Here is a 19902-nt window from a genome sequence, read left to right on the forward strand (position 1 = left end):
AGTTAATCTTTTCGCAACAGGTTTCATAACCGGTTTTGTGACATCTTGTGACTCCCCTGGATGCTACCAGCAGGAGAACAAGAACTTACAAAATCTTCAAGAATGTAAGGCACAGGTTTTAGCAGTAAGGCTTCAGTGTACACACTTTCACACACATTTTATATCCTTTCAGTATAACACACTATATATATTTGAAGCGTAAACTTTGATGTATTTTGATGTATGTACACACCCTGAAACTGTCACCATAAGTTCAAGATAATGAATTTATCACCCCCAAAAGTTTTCTGGTGCCCTTTTGTAATCCTTCTTTTCTTTTCCAAGTAGTCACAGATGAGTTTGCATTATCTAGAAATTTATGTCAGTACATCATAAATCATGCAGTACTCTCTTTTGAGATTTGTCCGTGTTGTATATATCAATAGTTCATTCTTTTTATTGCTGAGTACTAAGCATCCAGTGTGTAGTATTCCATAGTTCATTTATTCACCTGGTGCTGGAAATGTGGGTTGTTTCCAGTTTGAGGCTATTAAATAAAGTTGTTATTGATATTCTTATGCAAGTCTTTGTATGAACATGTGGCTTCTTTTCTCTTGGGTGGCGAGCCATTTACTTGCCAGTGGAATGGCTGGATCAGATGTAGGTATGTGTTTTATTTTTTAAGAAGCTGCCCCAACTGTTTTCCAAAGTGCTTGTACCTACAGTTTTACATTCCTATGAGCAGTGTGTGAGTTCTAGTTCCTTCACATTCTTGTCAGCACTTGCTATGGTCTGTCTTTTAAATTTTAGCAATTCCAGTAGATGTTAAGTGTTATCTTATTGTGGCTTAAATTTGCATTTCCCTTTGACTAGTGGTGTAGAGCATCTTTTCATATGCTTATTTGCCATCCATATGTCTTTTTTTTTGGCTAAGTGACCATCCATATGTTTTGTCCATTTGTAATGGATTATTTGCTTTCTTATTGACTTTTGAGAGTGTGTGTTTGTACGTACATACACAGTCATGTGATTTATTGTATATATGATGGTAGTCCCATAAGATTATACTGGACCTGAAAAGTTTCTCTTGCCCAGTGATGTTGTGTTTGTGGTGATGCTGATATAAACAAACCTGGGCTGCCAGTTACACAACAATATAGCACATACAATGGCACACATCACATAATATTTATAAATGATCATAAACGACTTCGTTACTGGTTTATGAATTTACTATACTTTTTATTGTTATTTTAGAGTATACACCTTCTACTTCTAAAAAGAATGTTAACTGTAAAATAGCTTCAGGCAAGTCCTTCAAGAGTTGTCCAGAAGGCATTATCATCATAGGAGATGACATCTCCATGCATAGTATTAATGTTTCCCCTGAAGACCTTCCAGTGGGGCAAGATGTGGAGATGGAAGACAGTGACACCGATGATCCTGATGCTGTGTAGGCCTAGGCTAATGTGTGTGTGTGTGTCTTAGGTTTTAACAAGAAAGTTTACCCCCCAAAATTTTTTAATCGAAGAAATCTTATACAATGAGGATATAAAGAAGGAAAATATTTTTATACAGCTGTATGGTGTGTTTGTATTTTCAGCTTAGTGTTATTTCAAAAGAGACAGAACATTAGAGATTTAAAAGTTTATAAAGTAAAAAAGTTACAGTAAAGTAAGGTTAATTTATTATTGAAGAAAGAAACATTTGAACAATAAATTTAGTGTAGCTTCTTAATGAAGTCTTCAGCAGCCTGCGGAAATGCCCCCGTGACTTACCTTTTCATGCTCTTGAACCCTGTGTTTCAAAGAGCAGACGTTTTACATTTTTGAACATGTCCAGTTTGTCAGTTTGTTCTTTTATAGATTGGGATTTTAGTGTCTTGTCTAAGAAACTGTTGCCTCACCTAAGTTCACAAATATTTTCTCTCATGTTTTCTTCTAGCGGTTTTCTAGCTTTAAGTTTTACATTTAGGTAAAAGATCCCATTTTGAGTTAGTTTTTGTATATGGTTCATGGTTATAGATTCAAATTGTTAAAAAAAAAAAAAAGCTATCCAATTGTTCCAGCACCGTTTGTTGAAAAGACTGACCTGTCTTCGATTGAATTGTCTTTGTATCTTTGTTCACGTGTAAGTGGATCTATTTCTGGACTCTTTTTTTTCTGTTCAGTTGATCCGTTTATCATCATGTCATTTTCACACTGTCTTAATTACTGTAGCTTTAAAGTAAGCCTTGAAATTATGTAGTGTTAGCCATAAAACTTTGCTCTTATTCAAAGTTGTTTTGGCTATTTGAAGACAATTGCATTACCATATGAATTTTAGAATCACCTTTTCAGTTTCTATATGAAAGTCTGCTGTCATTTTGTTTGGAATTATGTTGTATCACTAGATGAATTTGGGGGAGAATTGACAATAAAAAGAACATTCTGGGTACATTACATAATCATCATCTGCAAATAAAGATAGTTTTACGTCTTCCTTTTTAATCCTTTTTTATTCTTTTTACCTTACTTCAATTCACTAGCTATAACCTTCAGTTACAATGTTGAATAGAAGTTATAAGAGTGAACATCTTTGTGTTATTCATGATTTTAGAGAAAAATAATTCAATCCTTCACCATTACATGTGCTATTCGATTTAGGGTTTTTTTTTTTTTTTTTTTTTTTTTTTTGTGGGTCTTGTTGTAAAGGCCCGTATGAAGTGGAGGAAGCTCCCCTCAGTTCAAAGCTTGCTGAGAAATTTTTGGGTTTTCATGTTTTTAAATCAGAAATGGATGTTAGATTTTTTTCAAATACTTTTTTTTGAGACAGAGTCTCACTCTGTCACCCAGACTGGAGTGCAGTGGCTCAATCTCAACTCACTGCAACCTCTGCCTCCTGGGTTCAAGCAATTCTCTTGCCTCAGCCTCCTGAGTAGCTGGGACTACAGGCACGTGCCACCATGCCCGGCTAATTTTTTGTATTTTTAGTAGAGATGGAATTTCACCGTGTTAGCCAGGATGGTCTCGATCTTCTGACCTTGTGATTAGCCTGCCTCGGCCTCCCAAAGTGCTGGGATTACAAGCGTGAGCCATGGCACCGGGCCCTTTTATTTTTTATAAATTGATACATAGTATGTATCACTTGGAAGTAAGTGATATCTGAAGTGAACTATTTTCCTTTGCTCCAGAAATATCTCTCTACAAACACTTAACACATTAGTTACAGATCTTTTTCCTATTCTTTGAAATAAGGCCCCAAATAATCTCCATCAAAACATCAAAACAATTAGCCTAATGTGAATTACTTTGTATATTTGAAAGTTAAAAAAAGACATATGTTTTAAGTAATATATGGCTCACATTTTAATGATGCAGCCTTGCTGCTTCCTTAATTAGACTAATTGAGGAGAAGAAAGTTAATATAGATGGTAACTAACAACTCTATTCTCTTTTCGAAGAAATAATAATATATTTAAAGTTAGTAGTATATGTGTTCCTAAACATGATTTGCAATTTCCTACAGATTTGTGGGATCACTGGGTACCATCATCATAAAATGTAAAGATTTTCGAATTATTCAGTTGGATATTCCTGGAATGGAGGAATGCTTGAATATAGCCAGTTCCATTGAGGTAAGTATTTTGGAAGCAAAATCTAATGAAACATACTTTTATATTATGACTCATTTCTTCATTAGATAATTTAGTCATGTTCTCTGACTCAAATACTGAAGATTGATGGGAAAAGCCTCACCCTGGTTATTGTTATATGAGTGTAATGGGACTTTCTTGACTTCCAGCAGTGTCTGGTGTTAACTCGTTTTATATGAATAGCTCAATTCCATGAGTTGCTTGGAATTCCATGGAATTGCATTTCCAATGGCTTTATGGAATTTCCATGAGTTCATGCTGGTTAAATAACAGATACTGTTTCACTTGAGTGTATATGAATTCTTATTTAGGAAAACCATTAGAAGATTTAGTAAAGAGGTTCTTGGGAGAAATTTTAAAGTTTTGCTTGATGTTTTGTGTTCACTATACAAATCTTGGTATTTTCTCAGTGCCGAAGACCGTAAACTTCTTTTTCTTTACTTGAGGTTTGTTCAAGTAAAATCTTATATGGAATTCTAAACCAATAAAATAGATACCGTTAGAATTGTTTTTAGTCACATTACAGTGAGTAGATATGGACTGGGGGTACCTAGAAGCCCTCATTGACTCGACTATTCCCACCTGCCCTCTAGAGAGTTCCTTAGAGACACTGCAAACCACTAGTGAGTTAACCAGTGCACTGTTCACTCCTCTACCAGGTTAGCAGCTAGAAGTGAAATTGTTTCTTCTTGAGTATACTAGTATATCTTCTGTAATAAATACAATTCTAAAAATTTGAATAGAAATATTAATAAATTACAATATTGTACTATATTATGACTCATATATATACATTATTACATGTATTAGTATATTATTGAATCATAGCACAGTTTGATTCTTGATTTCACCACTCGATAGCTCGTGACCATTGGTGAAGTACTTAACATCTCTCTGATTTGTTTTCTACTTTTTATAAAACAAGGATAATAGAACCGATCTTTTCGGACTGTTGTAAGAATTGTATTAGTTGATGTGTGTCGAATACTTAGTGTAATACTTGGTAAATATCAGCTACCATTTGAGGGTTCTCTGTCATTACTTACTATAATTTTATGGTGATGCATTTTTTACAAAATTGTGGTTAGAAAATACCTAACGTAAGATTTACAGTCTTAACCATTTTTCAGTGTACAGTTTAGTAGGGTATAACTTCATTCACATTGTTGTGCAGTAGATCTGCAGTACTTTTTCATCTTGCAGAACCAAAACTCTGTGTTAAACAACACCCCATTTTCCCCCTCTCCAGCTCCTGATAACCCCCTTTCTACTTTCTGTTTCTCTGAATTTGACTACTTTAGGTATCTCATATCAGTAGAATCATAGTACATAATCTTTTTGTGACTGGTTTTTTTCACTTAGCATAATATCCTCACAGTTCATCTGTGTTGTAAATTCTGCCTTTTTGAGGCTGAGTAATATTCCATTGTTATGGATGTATGTGGTGAGACTTTTTATTAAAAAGTTATTTCTTTTCTAAAGCCAGTAACTATCACCAGTGATTGTAGTTTTTTGTTTTTAGTAATCTGAATTTTCATGTATCAGTTAGCTTAAGACAGGGTATGTTTGCTTTATATTTATATAAACAATATTGAATATTGGCTCAGATTACAAATAATATAAATTTTACTTGGATAGTTTAAATGGAAGAGCTCACACTGTTTTCTTTCCATTCTAACCAACCATTTTGATACACACTGAAATTTTAAATTGCCTTATTTTAAATTATTGCCACTAAATTATGTCAGTTGATCTTAGGTTTATAGTACTTTCTAGACTACTGTAACGACATAGATTTTTTTTTTTCTGTGTTTGTGTAACTAATCTGGACTTTGTGTCCAAAAATGCTATCAGTTTAGCTATTAAAAATGGGTAGAAAGTCTTAAAAATCTGTAGGTAGGATTTTAGTGATTTTTAAAACAGGAATAGAGAAATAGAGGAAAAACTGTTATAGTACTAAGTAAATGGTACATAACACATTTCTTCCTGCCTTTGTTGAATTTTACTTAAGAAAACGAGAAGATGAACTGAACTGTTTGTCTTACACATCTGTCATTTGGAAGTAATGCATGATTTTGATTTGATGTAATTTGTTAGGTTGAATGAGAATACCTGTAGTTTATAGACTGTTAAATTGAAATAATGTCCCACTATTTGGACATTTGGGCAGAGGAACATTACCCACTTCCATTGAGCATGTGTGTGTTTGTGGGTTTTGTGTTTTTTTTCAGTTAGGAGATTGGATTTTCACTGACCAGTCTTTGTTTTTCTTATCCCTTTGTGACAAGTGATCTGTAAGGTGGCTGTTTGGTTGGTGTCAGAGATGCTGCCTGTGGTGAAGCACAGTGGTGAAGGGAAAGGGGAAGTGTGCTACCCACTTGCTGACGCTGATCAGTTGTTTAAGTCGCTGTATGTATTTTAAAGCTCTTTAGAAACTGACGGATCATATAGAAGCCCTTAGGACTGAAAAGAAGCCATAAATTATGAGCTCATTTGACCTCAGAAAATGAATGCTCTGTTAAATGTGCTTACAGCATAGTGAATAACATAGTGAACCTGTCCTCTATCCTTTTCCTGGCACACAATCCCTCCTGCTAGCCCTCCACCCTTCCCCGAATACATCTGGACGTGATTTATGAGTAACAATTGAATTTCTCATATAGCATAGCTGAGATGTCCTTTGTAATTGGGAGTCCATATACTCAAATATATTCAGCTGCCACACATAGAATCCCATTGGAAGAATAGCTGGCAAGTGCTCAGTTCTCTAAATTGTAGTAATAAGTTGGTGAAACTTTTTTTTCTGTGTTTCACCTGCCTTTGGAATTGAAATGTTTTCAGTTCTCTCAGCATTAATGTGTTTAAAGGAAAATACCTCTTTCTAGTGACATAAGATCTCAAGATGAAATATGAGTGCTTATTGCCTATCAGAGTGGTTGCTGACTTGCATTTAAAATAGTGGTGGTTCTGATTGATGGCAGCCCTGAGTTAGGTCAGACATGGACACTGGCTGTTCTGCTTCTGGTTGGTGTGATTGGCAGCCAAAGACAATATAAATGTAGGAAAAAAAAATGTATATACATTTATATAGATAATGGATTATACAGCCATGCTTCTCTCTATTTTGTTTTATGAGGTAGGGGAGCAGGTTTCATGATTTATAGATGGATAGAAGAATAACTTTGGATGGAGATATTTTTGCTAAACTGCTGAGCTGTATGTCCAGTCTACTGTTGAGTACTCATGGGCCTACCTTTTGCATGCCTGGTCTTCCTCTGACCTGGAGGGAGATAACTGCATTCTGAGCATTGCTGTTGGGCTTCCTCCTCCCGTCCAAGTGAATGTTGCCATCATTCCTGCAGTTTGAATTATGCTAATTGATATGGTATCCTTTTCCCCTCCCCACCCTACCCCCCCAACCCCAGTCATGGAAATACTTTTTTCCATAATCCCCCTGACAGAAGGAAGAATCTGCCTGGTGATAGAGACTGTTCTGTCTGTCTGTTCCTCCCATCTACTCAGGTTTTCATATGTCTGTTATCCAGGATTCAAGTGCTCCAGATAAATATAGGCCCGTTTGGGGATGATAGAGTTATTGCCCCCATTTGAGAATAGATCCCTGCAGCATAAAGATATGATGATACCTGACCAAATGGCATACTAGTCTAGGAAGGGAGGAAGTGAACATTGGTGCAATTTCTACGTATGTAGAGCATGTAATAGCTGAAATTGGCCAGGTGCGGTGGCTTACGCCTGTAATCTCAACATTTTGGGAGGCTGAGGTGGGCAGATCACCTGAGGTCAGGAGTTCAAGACCAGCCTGGCCAATATGGTGAAACCCCATCTCTACTAAAAATACAAAAAAATAGCTGGGCATGGTGGCGGGTACCTGTAATCCCAGCTACTCAGGAGGCTGAGGCAGGAGAATCGCTTGAACCCGGGAGGCGGAGGCTGCAGTGAGCCAAGATCGCGCCATTGTACTCTAGCCTGGGTGACAAGAGCAAAACTCTGTCTCAAAAAAAAAAAAAACGGGAATTATTTTAGATTTTATTATGTGCCAGACACTGTTCTAAGCCTATTACACACATTATCTCTCTTAGTGCTCCAACAACCCTATGAAGTAGGTATGTTATTTCACCCATTTTACAGTTGAGGAAACTGAGGCATAGAGTGGTTACATGGCTTTCCTGCTGCAGTGCTAGGACTTGGAATTTCAGTTCAGCATTCCGATTCCCATCTGACTGTAGACCTCTAAGCTGTATCATCCTTTTTTGCAGTTACTAACCCACTCTGATTTCAAATAATTTACATAAGTTTATTTAGGTAATAACTGGATTTTGAGCTAAGACCTTACTATCTAGCCAAAAACTGATCCCCAGAAATACTTAGACCTTTTTATTAAGCTTTATTAAGTGATGTCAAGAGGTGTTACTTGATTTTTCTTCTAGAATTCATATGCACATTTTTTTGTTCTTTTTTTCATCCTGTCAACACTTTTGAGTGTGTGTTATGTGTCAGATGCCTTGTTAGATACTAGAAGCAAGGAAATCAGCTTTGTAAGACTGTAATTGTGTCTAGTGGTAAACACAATGTTAGAGAAACATACTGAGTGCCCATCATTATTAGACCATGTTTGCTTAATAGTAATTTGTCACTTAGAATGTGTTTCCAATTGTGGGTGTTTCTTTTTTGTCTTTCTTTTCTTTTTGCCCCCCAGGCATTGTCTACCCTGGACTCCATCACTCTGATGTACCCTTTCTTTTACCGTCCGATGTTTGAAGTGATAGAAGATGGCTGGCATTCCTTCCTTCCTGAGCAAGAATTTGAACTCTATTCCTCAGCTGTGAGTTAACTTTTGAGAACTGTGGATTATGAGAAGTAACCCAATACCTTATTTGACTTGTGAAAATGATCACTTCTTTTGAAGAGTAATAAGGTGAAGTTGACTTATCCATTCCTAATCTTATGTTTAAAAGGACTGAAGCCATATAGAGTATGATCTCTGATCACAAAGAAATTAAATTAATAATCAATAATTCTAAGATATCTAGGAATACCCCCAAGTATTTCTAAATTAAACAGAACAGTTGTAAAGAATCTGTGTGTCAAAGAAATTAGAAAACATTTTGAACTGAATGATAATGGTAATGTAACATATTGAAATTTGTGGAATACAGACAGCTAAGGCAGTGTTTAGAGATAAACTTATAGCTTTAACATTTTTACTAGAAAATAAAGAAAAGCCTAAAATTATTGACCTAAGCACCAACTTAAGAAGCTAGAAAAAAAGAGCAAAGTAACTAGAAAGAAAAAATAATAAAAATAAGAGCAGAAAGCAATAAAATAACTAGAATAAGCAAGTTTAGCAAAGTTGGTTGATATAAGATCAGTATACAAAAATGAATCGGCGACAAGCAATCTGACAAGGAATAAAATATTTAGGAATAAATTTAACAAAAGAAAATCAAGATCTATATACTGAAAGACACAAAACATTATTGGAAGAAGTTACAAGAGATCTAAATGAAAGGAGAGATATACTATATTGTGTACATCCATTGGAAGACAATATAGTTAAGGTTAGTGGTTGGCTGACTTTTGTGAAAGACCATTAGATAGTAGATATTTTAAGCTTTGCAGATCGTGTGGTCTCTTATGACTGCTGAACGCTGCTGTTGTTGCATGAAAAAAGCAATTAGATGGGACATCATTGAATGGATGGTGCTATGTTGTAGTAAACTTTATTTGCAGAAACGAGCAGCAGGCTGGATTTGGCTCATTAAAGTGACAGTTCTCCCTGAATTGATCTATAGAGTCAGTGCAATCCCTGTTAGAATTCTAATAGGTGTTTTTGTAGAAATGGAGAAAATGATATAAATTTTATGGAAATGCAGATTTAAGTATATAAGTTTGTATGGAAAGTCAAAACAGCTTTGACAAAACACTTGATTATAAAACTTACTATAAAGCCACAGTAATCAAGAGAGTATGGTATTGGCGTGAGGAAAGACATAAAGACCAATGGAACAGAATACAGGGTATAGAAATAAATCTTCCCTTTAATGGTCAGTTGATTTTTGATAAAAGTACCAATAAAATTCAATTGGGAATGGATAGCTTTTTCAACCAATAGCATTGGAGCAATTGGATATCCATATGTAAAAAAAGATAAACCTAGACCCTTACCTCATATCATCCACAAAAATTAACTAAAATGTATTATAGACCTAAACATAAGAGCTAAAACTATCAAACTGCTTTAAGAAAGCACAGGAGAAAATCTTTATGACCTTCAGTTAGGCAAAGATTTCTTAGATATGACACCAAAAGTGACTGAAAGCAGATAAAGCATATTAGTGATTTCCTAGTATTGGGTGTTACACAGGTGTATACAACTGTCAAGACTCATGAAATTGTGTAGTCAAAATGGATCCAGTTTGTTTTTTATGAGTTTTGTTGACTGAAAAGAAGATAAAAGAATAATGCAAAGGTTAAGTAGCTGATTAGAAACAGCTAAGGAGAAAATAAGTGATTTGGAATATAGATCTGAAATAATTACTCAGAATACGGAATAGAGAAGGAAGATGGAAAAACAGAGAGGTTAGACACGTGCATGTGTAATAAAGGAATAAGATCCAATATTTATCACATGGGAGTTTGGGATAAAAGATGATAGAGGCTGGGCATGGTGACTGACACCTATAATCCTAGCACTTTGGGAGGCTGAGGCAGGCAGGTCACTTGAGCTCAGAAGTTTGAGACCAGCCTAGGCAACATGGCGAAACCCCATCTCTATGAAAAAGTTTAGCTAGGTGTGATGACATATACCTGTGGTCCCAGTTACTTGGGGTCTGAATTGGAAGAATTGCTTGAGCCCAGGAGGTTGAGGTTGCAGTGAGCAGTGATCATGCTGCTGCACTCCAGCCTGGATGAGAGAGCAAGACCCTGTCTCCAAAAAAAAAAAAAAAAGAAGAAGAAGAAGAAAAAAAAGATGATGATGATACAAGAAAGACAATATTCAAATACATAATGGTTGATAACTCTCCAGAATCAGTAAAAGTTAACTGAACCCTTAAGCTAAGGTATGCCAGCAAATACCGTACAAGATAATAAAAAAAAACTTTAGACGTGTTGTTGTTCAGCTACTGAACAATAAAGCAAAGAAAATACCACAAAATTAAAGAAAAGGCAAATTACCTGCATGGTGTTAGATTAACAGAGGAAAAAAATTTGATCAATATCTATTCATGCTAAACGCTCTTAAGAGTTGGATTTGAAGGGAATTTCTTTGATCTGATAAAGGATGGCTACCAAAACCAAAAACATAACAAAAACAAATCTTGTATCATTCTCTCTAAGTTCAAGAATGAGACAAGGATGTCCATTATCACTACTCCTAGTCAGCTCAATAAGACAACAAGGAAAAATATAGGGTATAGGGATTGAAATAAAGGTAGCAAAATTGTCATTATTTATTGATTATATGCTTGTCTTTATAGGAAAAGGAAAGAATCTTGAGATCACAGGCATTTCTCTACACCACACACAAGTTTAAAGAGATGCAGTTAAAATGCAACAAAGATTATAGGGTTTCTAGGACTATATCTAAGAAAAGATAGTAAGACCTTTATTGAGAGAATTATAAAAATTTATGGAAAAATTTTTAAAAGCTTAAATAAATGGAGACACAATATACTCATGGATAGAGAGACTGAATATTCTGAAGATGTAACTCATTCCCTCCGATTTATAAAGTCAATACAATCTTAATAAAAACCCCAGTTGGTTTTTACATTGAATTTGATAAAAGTTACATGGTGGAAGACCAAAAGACCAAGAGGAGCCAAGTTACTCTTTGAAGTACAAAAAGGTGAGAGGAGGAGACTTAGCCTACTAGATACCAAACTTACTTTAAAAGCTCTAGGAGTTACTTAAGTGGACTAGTGGGACAGGATAGAAAGCACAGTACATTGGGACCGACAGAAGCCGCATTGCAGATCAATGGAGAGCCCTGTCATTCTCCAGAGTAGGAAATCAATAAATAATATATCACAGCGAAAATTCAAGAAATAACAGTATAATCATGTTATTTAGAAATGTAAAGGTAAACACCAAAAAAGCTAAAAATGTTGAAAATGATTGTCTTTGGGGAAAGCAAATTGGGATGGGCTAGCAAGGAACAGATAACTACATTTTTTTAAAAATAATAAATCTTTAGAAACTGTGTTTTTTTAAATTAATTAATTTATTATTTTTTGAAACAGAATCTCACTCCAGTTGCCCAGGCTGGAGTGCAGTGGCACTATCACAGCTCCCTGCAGCCTCGACTTCCTGGGCTTACGTGTTCTTTCACCTCAGCATCCTAAGTAGCTGGAACTAAAAGCGCATGCCACTGTGCCTGGCTAATTTTTGCATTTTTAGTGGGCCAGGGTTTGGCCATGTTGCCCTGGCTGGTCTTGAACTCCTGGACTCAAGCAGTTTGCCTGCCTCGGCCTCTCAAAGTGCAGGGATTATAGGTGTGAACCACTGTGCCCAGCCTAGAAACTATGTTTTTAAAACTGGTAACATAAATAACTTCGAAAAGTGAAAAAATTTAATTAAAAATGTGATACTGTATCTTATAAAATCATGTTTTTAAAGTAATACTCTTGTCCTGTAGTACATCTAACATACTTTTTAGCTTTATCTTCCTGCTCTTGTAACCCATGGTTAGGCCAACTCAGATATACAGAACATATTGAAATTTACATATAATTGGATTTTTTTTTTTTTTTTTTTTACTGTAAAACCTTTTGACAGTCTTCAAGGTATTTTCAGTTCTGATGTTAAAATAAGTTGTCATTTGATAGTTTTATATTATATACTTTTAGTCCTTAGTGTATTCAGTTTGAAATTATTTCATTGACTTCTAAGCTTAACCTTCCTTAGTATTGAGTTGTTACTGGTTTAAGAAAGGTGTTACCAATCTTAGTACATTTTTTACCTTTTTTACAAGAAAAAAACAAAGGAATTGACATAGGTAGTAGCTCTGTTCTCATCTGTTCTGGGGATGCATTATCTGGAGTCTTACAGTCTTACTTGTGCTTTTAGAGGATCATTAACAAACTAAATGGGACCCAGAAAAGGAAGAAGTGGGATGATGTTGGCCGTGGTAATTGTGGATGTGCTTAATGTATTTAATTTGGGGAATAGAACACTAAGGAGAAACAACTGTCTTTCAGACATCTGATGGGATACCATGTAAAATAGGGAACTTGTGCCGTGTTTTCTGAAAGTACGGTAAAAACCAATAGAGGAAGCTACAGAGCAACAAGTTTTGCTCAGTATGAGAAAGAATTTTCTAGGAACTGGTGATACCTAGGAATGCAGGAAGCTGGCCCTGAACCATGGAGCTCCTTTTCTGTGCAGCTACTTACATATAAGCTACAGATCCTTCTGTTAAATTCCTGAGAAATGGCTTCTTCATCAGTGGAAGCTGACCTCTAAGGTCTTTTAAAATTTCTCAGATTATTTTGTGACATTGAGATAGTTGCTTAGCTTTGAAGTATTTTGTGTTTTTCAGACCAGTGAATGGAGGCTAAGCTATGTCAATACGGAATTTGCTGTCTGTCCTTCTTACCCGCCAATTGTCACGGTGCCCAAATCCATCGATGATGAAGCTCTTCGGAAGGTAGCTACATTTCGACATGGAGGGCGCTTCCCAGTACTAAGCTATTATCACAAAAAAAATGGGATGGTAAGTGCACAGCATTACTGCTTGATGTACTGAAAGGCTTGGCTTGGGGATCTTTTCATAGAAATGTTCCCTTTTTCTGTCTGTCTGTTCACTGAAATGATTGTCCAGGTCTCCACCATGAGGGCTTCCTTAGTGTAAGCTTTAGGGAATCAGGAGTAGGGTATTTTCTGTGGTGAGGATGTGATGCTGAATTCTTCCCATGATCCTGCTCAGCCGTATAAAAGCCCTGATAGCTTTATCTCCAGGACACTATACAAAGGAAACTAGTGTTTATTTGATGCTTACAGCAACATTCTTCTGGTAGAAAAATGAGAAATTTCTCTGCGCAGAATAATGGTAAAAGACTTGAATTTTTCTTACCAACTTTCCATGTGAAAGGTGAATTGAGCAGACGTATTTATTTTCAAAGGCGAGAAGAGTGATGCTCATATCATTTAGTCACAACTCTAGTAAACACTGGAGTCAGGATTAAACAAGGAGTTAAGATAACTACCTTGTAATGGTGGTCTCTTGAAAGAACTTTAAACCATTCACCAGGGAAGACATTAGTATACTAGACACTGATTTCTTGAGAAAAATTTCAAAAGCAAACATTTCCAGATATATAGTTGGTAGGGTGGTTTTTGGAAACAAGTAGTTAAATCCTGGAATACTGAAAAGGATGGTAGAGGCTGCTGGAGAATAAATAATAGACAGTCAGCTTCTGAGGTATTGGAAATGATTTCCCAAACAATGAGAACAGTGTTTGAACTTTTAAATTTTGCCACTGGTGTCTTTACTTTTTATAATTCTTTTTAAAATCTACCAACTCTATGTATGTTTAGTTGAAGTCACGTTTACTGACTCATAGGCCATTATTGTCTTATTACACGGCCAGGTCTACAGGTATTTGATTCACACACTAAATGAATTGCAATATTTGATCTTAAAGAGGTGATGTAATTTATTATGTGACAGTGTTTTGAGACAGAGAAACTGTGTAAAAGCTCCAGGCTTATCTTTTACAGTTATTAACTATTATCAATACATGCAAATATTTATTTGTTTATGGATCAAATCCATCTCCAGAGTGTCACACAATTGTTTTTGAGATACTCTTAATCTAGCTAATTTCTTTCTGTTTTCAGAAACTGTAAAAGCAACTGCTGTTGAATTTTCAGCTTTATTGTGTTTCTAGGTAATTATGCGAAGTGGTCAGCCACTCACTGGCACAAATGGGAGGAGGTGCAAGGAAGATGAGAAGCTGATAAATGCTACCCTCAGGGCGGGAAAGCGTGGCTACATCATTGACACCCGATCCCTGAACGTGGCTCAGCAAGCTAGAGCCAAAGGAGGTGGTTTCGAACAAGAGGCTCATTATCCCCAGTGGAGGCGAATTCACAAGTCCATTGAGAGGTAAAAGATTCCAGAGATAGTAAGGAGTCTTATTAGAAGCTAATTACAGTGGGTAAGCCCTTAGCCATTTGAAAATCACAAGTGCTCAAATTAGCCTATGCATTAATTTAGGGTCAATGATTGTCTAGCCATCTTCTCATTTTTTTTTGGTCAGCTTTATTAAGGTTTAATTGACAAATACAAATTATATGTATTTGTGATGTGCACTCTGCTGTTTTGATATACATATACATTGAGAACTGATTAAATTAAGTGAATGAACATAACTATCACCTCACATAGTTACCATTTTTTTGGACGGTGAGAACATTTACTATCTATTCTCAACATTTACTATCTATTCTCTCAAGCATACAATATATTATTTTTAACTACAGTTACCATGCTGTACAGCAGACCTGCAGAACTAATTTCTCCTAAGTGAAACTTTGTAACCTTTGATCAACATCTCCCTATATCTGTGTCCCTCCTACCCCGACCGCTCCTGCCACTTTCTCTTCCTCTGGCAGCCACCATGCTACTCTCTGTTTCTATGAGTTTAACTTGTTTAGATTCCACATATAAGTGAGTGCATACAGTGTTTATCTTTCTGTGCATGGGTGCCTGGCTTATTTCATGTAGCATGATGTCATCCAGGTTCATCCATGCTGTGGCAAATGACAAGTTTCCCGTCTTTTTTATTTTTATTTTATTTTGTTGAGATGGAGTCTTGCTCTGTCACCCAGGCTGGAGTGCAGTGGCACGATCCCAGCTCACTGCAATCTCTGCCTCCCCGGTTCAAGTGATTCTCCTGTCTCAGCTTCCCAAGTAGCTGGGACTACAGGTGCCTGCCACCATGCCTGGCTAATTTTTGTATTTTTAGCAGAGACCGGGTTTTGCCATGTTGGCCAGGCTGGTCTCAAACTCCTGACCTCAAGTGATCCGCCTGCCTCAGCCTCCCAAAGTGTTGGAATTACAGGCATGAGCCACTGCTCCTGGCCTACCCTCTTTTTTAAGGCTGAATAGTATTTTATTGTGTATATCGTACCACATTTTCTTAATCCATTCATCCATTGACGATTAGATTGAATCCATATCTTGAATCCTTATCTTGGCTGTTGTGAATAGTGCTGCAGTGAACATGGGAATGCAGATACCTCTTTGAGATCCTGATTTCATTTCAGATATTCGAAATACTTACTCAGAAGTGGGATTACTGGATCTTATCGCAGTTTCATCTTTAATTTTTTGAGGAGCCTCCATACTGTTCTCCACAGTGGCCATACTAATTTACATTCCCACCAGCATTGTACAAGGGTTCCCTTTTGTCCATATTCTCAACAACACTTGTTAAATCTTGTCTTTTTAGTAATAGCCATTCTAACAGGTGTGAGGTGATACCTCATTGTGGTTTTGAATTTCATTTCTCTGATGATAAGTGATGCAGAGCATTTTTTTTTTCAAATACCTATTGACCATTTGCATGTCTTCTTTTGAGAAATGTCTCTTCAGGTCTTGCCCATTCTTTAATCAGATCATGTGTTTTTTTGCTATTGAGTTGAGTTTCTTACATATTTTGGATATTAACCCCTTATCCAGTGTATTGTTTGGCAGTGTTTTCTCCCATTCCATAGGTTGTCTCTTTACTCTGTTGATTGTTTTGCTGTGCAAAAACTTTTTAGTTTCATGCAGTCTCATTTGTCTATTTTTGCTTTTGTTGCCTGTACTTTTGAGGTCATATCCAAAAAATATTTGCCCAGACCAATGTCAAGAAGCTTTTTCCTTATGTTTTCCTCTAATTATTTTTACAGTTTCAGGTCTTATGTTTAACTCTTTAATCTACTTTGAGTTGATTTTTGAGTATGGTGTGAGGTAAGGGTCGAGTTTCTTCTGCATGTGCATACTCAGTTTTCCCACCACCACTCATGGAAGAAACTCCTTTCCCCATTGTATGCTCTCGGCAACTTTTTCAAACATCAATTTGCCATAAATGAATGGATTTATTTTTGGGCTCTATTGTATGCCATTAGTCAATATGTCTGTTTTTATGCCAGTGCCAAGCTGTTTTGATTACTATAGCTTTGTAGCATACTTTAAAATCAGGTAGTGTGTGAGGCCATCAGGACCAGGGCTTTTCTTTGATAGGAGACCTTTTTAATCTTCTTCCTCATTATTGGTCTGTTCAGATTTTCTTTCTTCATGACTCAGTATTGGTAGATTGTATGCTTCTAGGAATTTATCCATTTCTTCTAGATTATCCAGTCAATTTGTTAATGTGTAATTGTTCACAGTCTCTTATGATCCCTTGTATTTCTGTGATATCAGTTGTAATATCTCATCTTTCATTTCTAATTGTATTTGCATTGTTTTTCTCTCTGTTTTTAGTGAAAGAACCTTTAGCTAAAGGTTTGTCAGTTTTATCTTTCTTTTTGAACAGCCAGCTCTTGTGTTTGATAAGCGAAAGCCATGCTCTTGGAGGCCTGCAGGAGTCCCTGTCATTAGCATTCTTTCTATAAGCCAGCCCTGTGGTCTCATCACCACAAGGCCAGCTCCTCTGCAAGCAGATCAGCAGTTGCTACACTGAACAGATTTGCTACATATACTTATATTTTCCTAAGTCAAAGACTTTAGAGATTTAATTTCTCCCCATATCGACCTATTTTCGCACAGCTTCCTCCACCTATAGTCTCTTGTTTGCACTGTAAAAGAGTGATTTATAAGTGTCTCTAGGTGGGTGAATGGGAGCTGTAGCTAGAAAACAGTGGGATTGAACTGGATGGGGTAAGGCTGCTGATGGCACTGGGTCTCTAGTGTTAGATGGGTGGGAACAGGATTGCAAATGGAAGTGATGCTGTGTCTCCTGACCTGTCACGAAACACAGGGCTCTGGTCTCTCCTGTAGTCTGATAATCCAGGTATGTGAACTAGGTTTAATCTGTTCAGATGAGGAATAGGTTACCATGGCAGGCATTTTAAGCCTTTACAATAATATTTAAATATTAGTTTTTCAACCTTTAACCCTCAAATTACTGTATAGCAGGGTAGATGTTTTTATAGTACTTTGAACTACTTCTGCTCTTAGATACGTTGGAGGCTGAGGCTTTGGCTTGGTTTCATTATCTTTCTGTTTTCTAGGTTTGTTATTTTTTGCTTTCTTATTTTTAAAAGGTATCACACTCTTCAGGAGAGCTTAATCAAACTTGTGGAAGCTTGTAACGACCAAACACATAACATGGACCGATGGCTCAGTAAATTGGAGGCCTCTAACTGGCTGACTCACATCAAAGAGATTCTGACAGCTGCCTGCCTCGCGGCTCAGTGCATCGACAGGTAAAGTGCATGTCAGCATTCCTGAGCAGGACGTGCGCTGATAACTAGACTTTGTGTTTATCCAGACATATGTTTATAGATTATGTGAAAGTTTGCAGTAAATTACTGTGTAGGCTAGTCAACACCACCCCATTATTGATGAGGTGTGTGCCTAGCGTCTGGCATTTAATAGATAATGTTTGTTTAATAGATATGAACCATGTACATATACATGTCTTCCATGACACAAATTTTTAAGTACTAATGGACCTTTTTTTTTTCCTATGACATCCTTAAATCATGAATTTGCCAATTTTTTTCTTAAACTGTGAAATAGAATGAAAGGAAGTTTTCTTATTTTTTCTTAGAGGAGCAAACTTACCTCCTTACTTTTGAAATATCAGCAAAAGGAAACATGTAATTTTGCTACACAATAAAATGATCCTTTCTAACCTCTGGGATATCTTATTTCAAACTACTTGATATGTGGCATTACATCTGGATCTCAAGTTGAGAACGCCTAATTGTAGTGATGTTGAGTGTATGAAGTGATTTTAGTTTATCCACTCAGTTAAAGGTTGCTAATCCTTGAGTCTTGTGGCAGAAGACTTGAACAGAGGCAGCAGGATTGGCATAAATCCTTGCAGAAGCTTAGAATGCCCTTTCTAAGAAGGGGATTCCACTGAAACAGTAGGTAGGTATAAGTATGATCACCACGTGGTTAATGGCACTTTTCTTTGAGACTTTAACTTGTTTCATTGATGCTTCCAAATTAGGGAAATATATACGTAATTTGTTATGGTTAGAGAGAAATTCATAATAGAATGGGTTGCTGAAATCATGTGGTGAGTTACTAACAGAACCATGGCAGGTAGAGTCCCTTGGGGTCAGGATTGCCAGGCTATCCCTGTGCTTTTTGTTTTAGGCATTAGGTGAAGCCCATTTAGCTAATAAACTGTGGGAATTAGCTACCAAGGTTCTGTGGCAGAGAAATAACAAATACACGGTAATTTTGTTAATACTGAGGGTTTTGTTTCTTTTTAACCCAAGTTTACCAGATGTCTCCTTACATTATGAGTACAGAGGCTTCTGTTTTCTTATGAAACAGGAATTGGAATAAACAGTTATCACCGCATTGTCTCAATCTGCAGCTGTAATAACACGACGATACAGATTAAGACCCCCCTCAGTGCAGAATGCAGAACAGTTCTCATGATCTCCATCTTCCTTTCATTTGAGCTGGCCGCCTTAAAGAAAGAGGCTTCCAGACTCTTGGGAAGATTCCGGGTTTTGGTTTATTTTGCCATGTTTGGGTCCCTTTTTCTGATCTATATTAGCCTATTATTTTCACCTCCATGCAAATTTGCCTTTATAATTAATTACTGAAAACATAAAAATAGACTTTAAGTGAATCGAATTCAGAATATCCCACAGATGATTAAGGTATATATGCAATATACACAGAAGCCTTAAAGTACATGCTCACCCCCCTCAGCCTAGTCATTAGGTTTTATCCTGAGAATGGGGTTAACCTAACCATAAGTGACTTCAAGGAATCTGTTACTTTTAAATTAAGACCCCTGAAGGAATTCAACAGAAGACAAAAAGCCAAGTACATCATCTACAGTGTAACAAAAATTGGCATAACCTAAATGTCCAACTATAGGATTAAGTCAATTGCAGTTCATCACTTAATAGCATATTACACACAGGCACACCTTGGAGATGTTGTGGGTTTGGTTCCAGAAAACCACAGTAAAGCAAATCACGCAATAAAGTGAGTCACATTCCTTATTAATATTTGGTTTTCTAGTGCATATAAAGTTATGTTTACACTATAATGCAGTCTGTTAATTGTGCAGTAGTATTAC

General features: G+C 36.4%; 1 protein-coding gene across 1 annotated transcript in view; it reads left to right on the forward strand.

The window, feature by feature from the left end:
• The window catches only part of MTMR9 (myotubularin related protein 9), a 43038-nt gene that overhangs the window by 7657 nt on the left and 15479 nt on the right, over nucleotides 1–19902 (forward strand). The window contains exons 2-6 of the mRNA XM_011942820.1: nucleotides 3487–3595; nucleotides 8331–8456; nucleotides 13176–13349; nucleotides 14527–14744; nucleotides 17891–18052. Of these exons, the coding sequence (XP_011798210.1) occupies nucleotides 3487–3595; nucleotides 8331–8456; nucleotides 13176–13349; nucleotides 14527–14744; nucleotides 17891–18052 (789 nt within the window). The remainder of the gene's footprint in view (nucleotides 1–3486; nucleotides 3596–8330; nucleotides 8457–13175; nucleotides 13350–14526; nucleotides 14745–17890; nucleotides 18053–19902) is intronic.

Source organism: Colobus angolensis, unplaced genomic scaffold (genome assembly GCF_000951035.1).
Source record: "Colobus angolensis palliatus isolate OR3802 unplaced genomic scaffold, Cang.pa_1.0 Scaffold210, whole genome shotgun sequence".
Lineage (NCBI taxonomy): Eukaryota > Metazoa > Chordata > Mammalia > Primates > Cercopithecidae > Colobus > Colobus angolensis.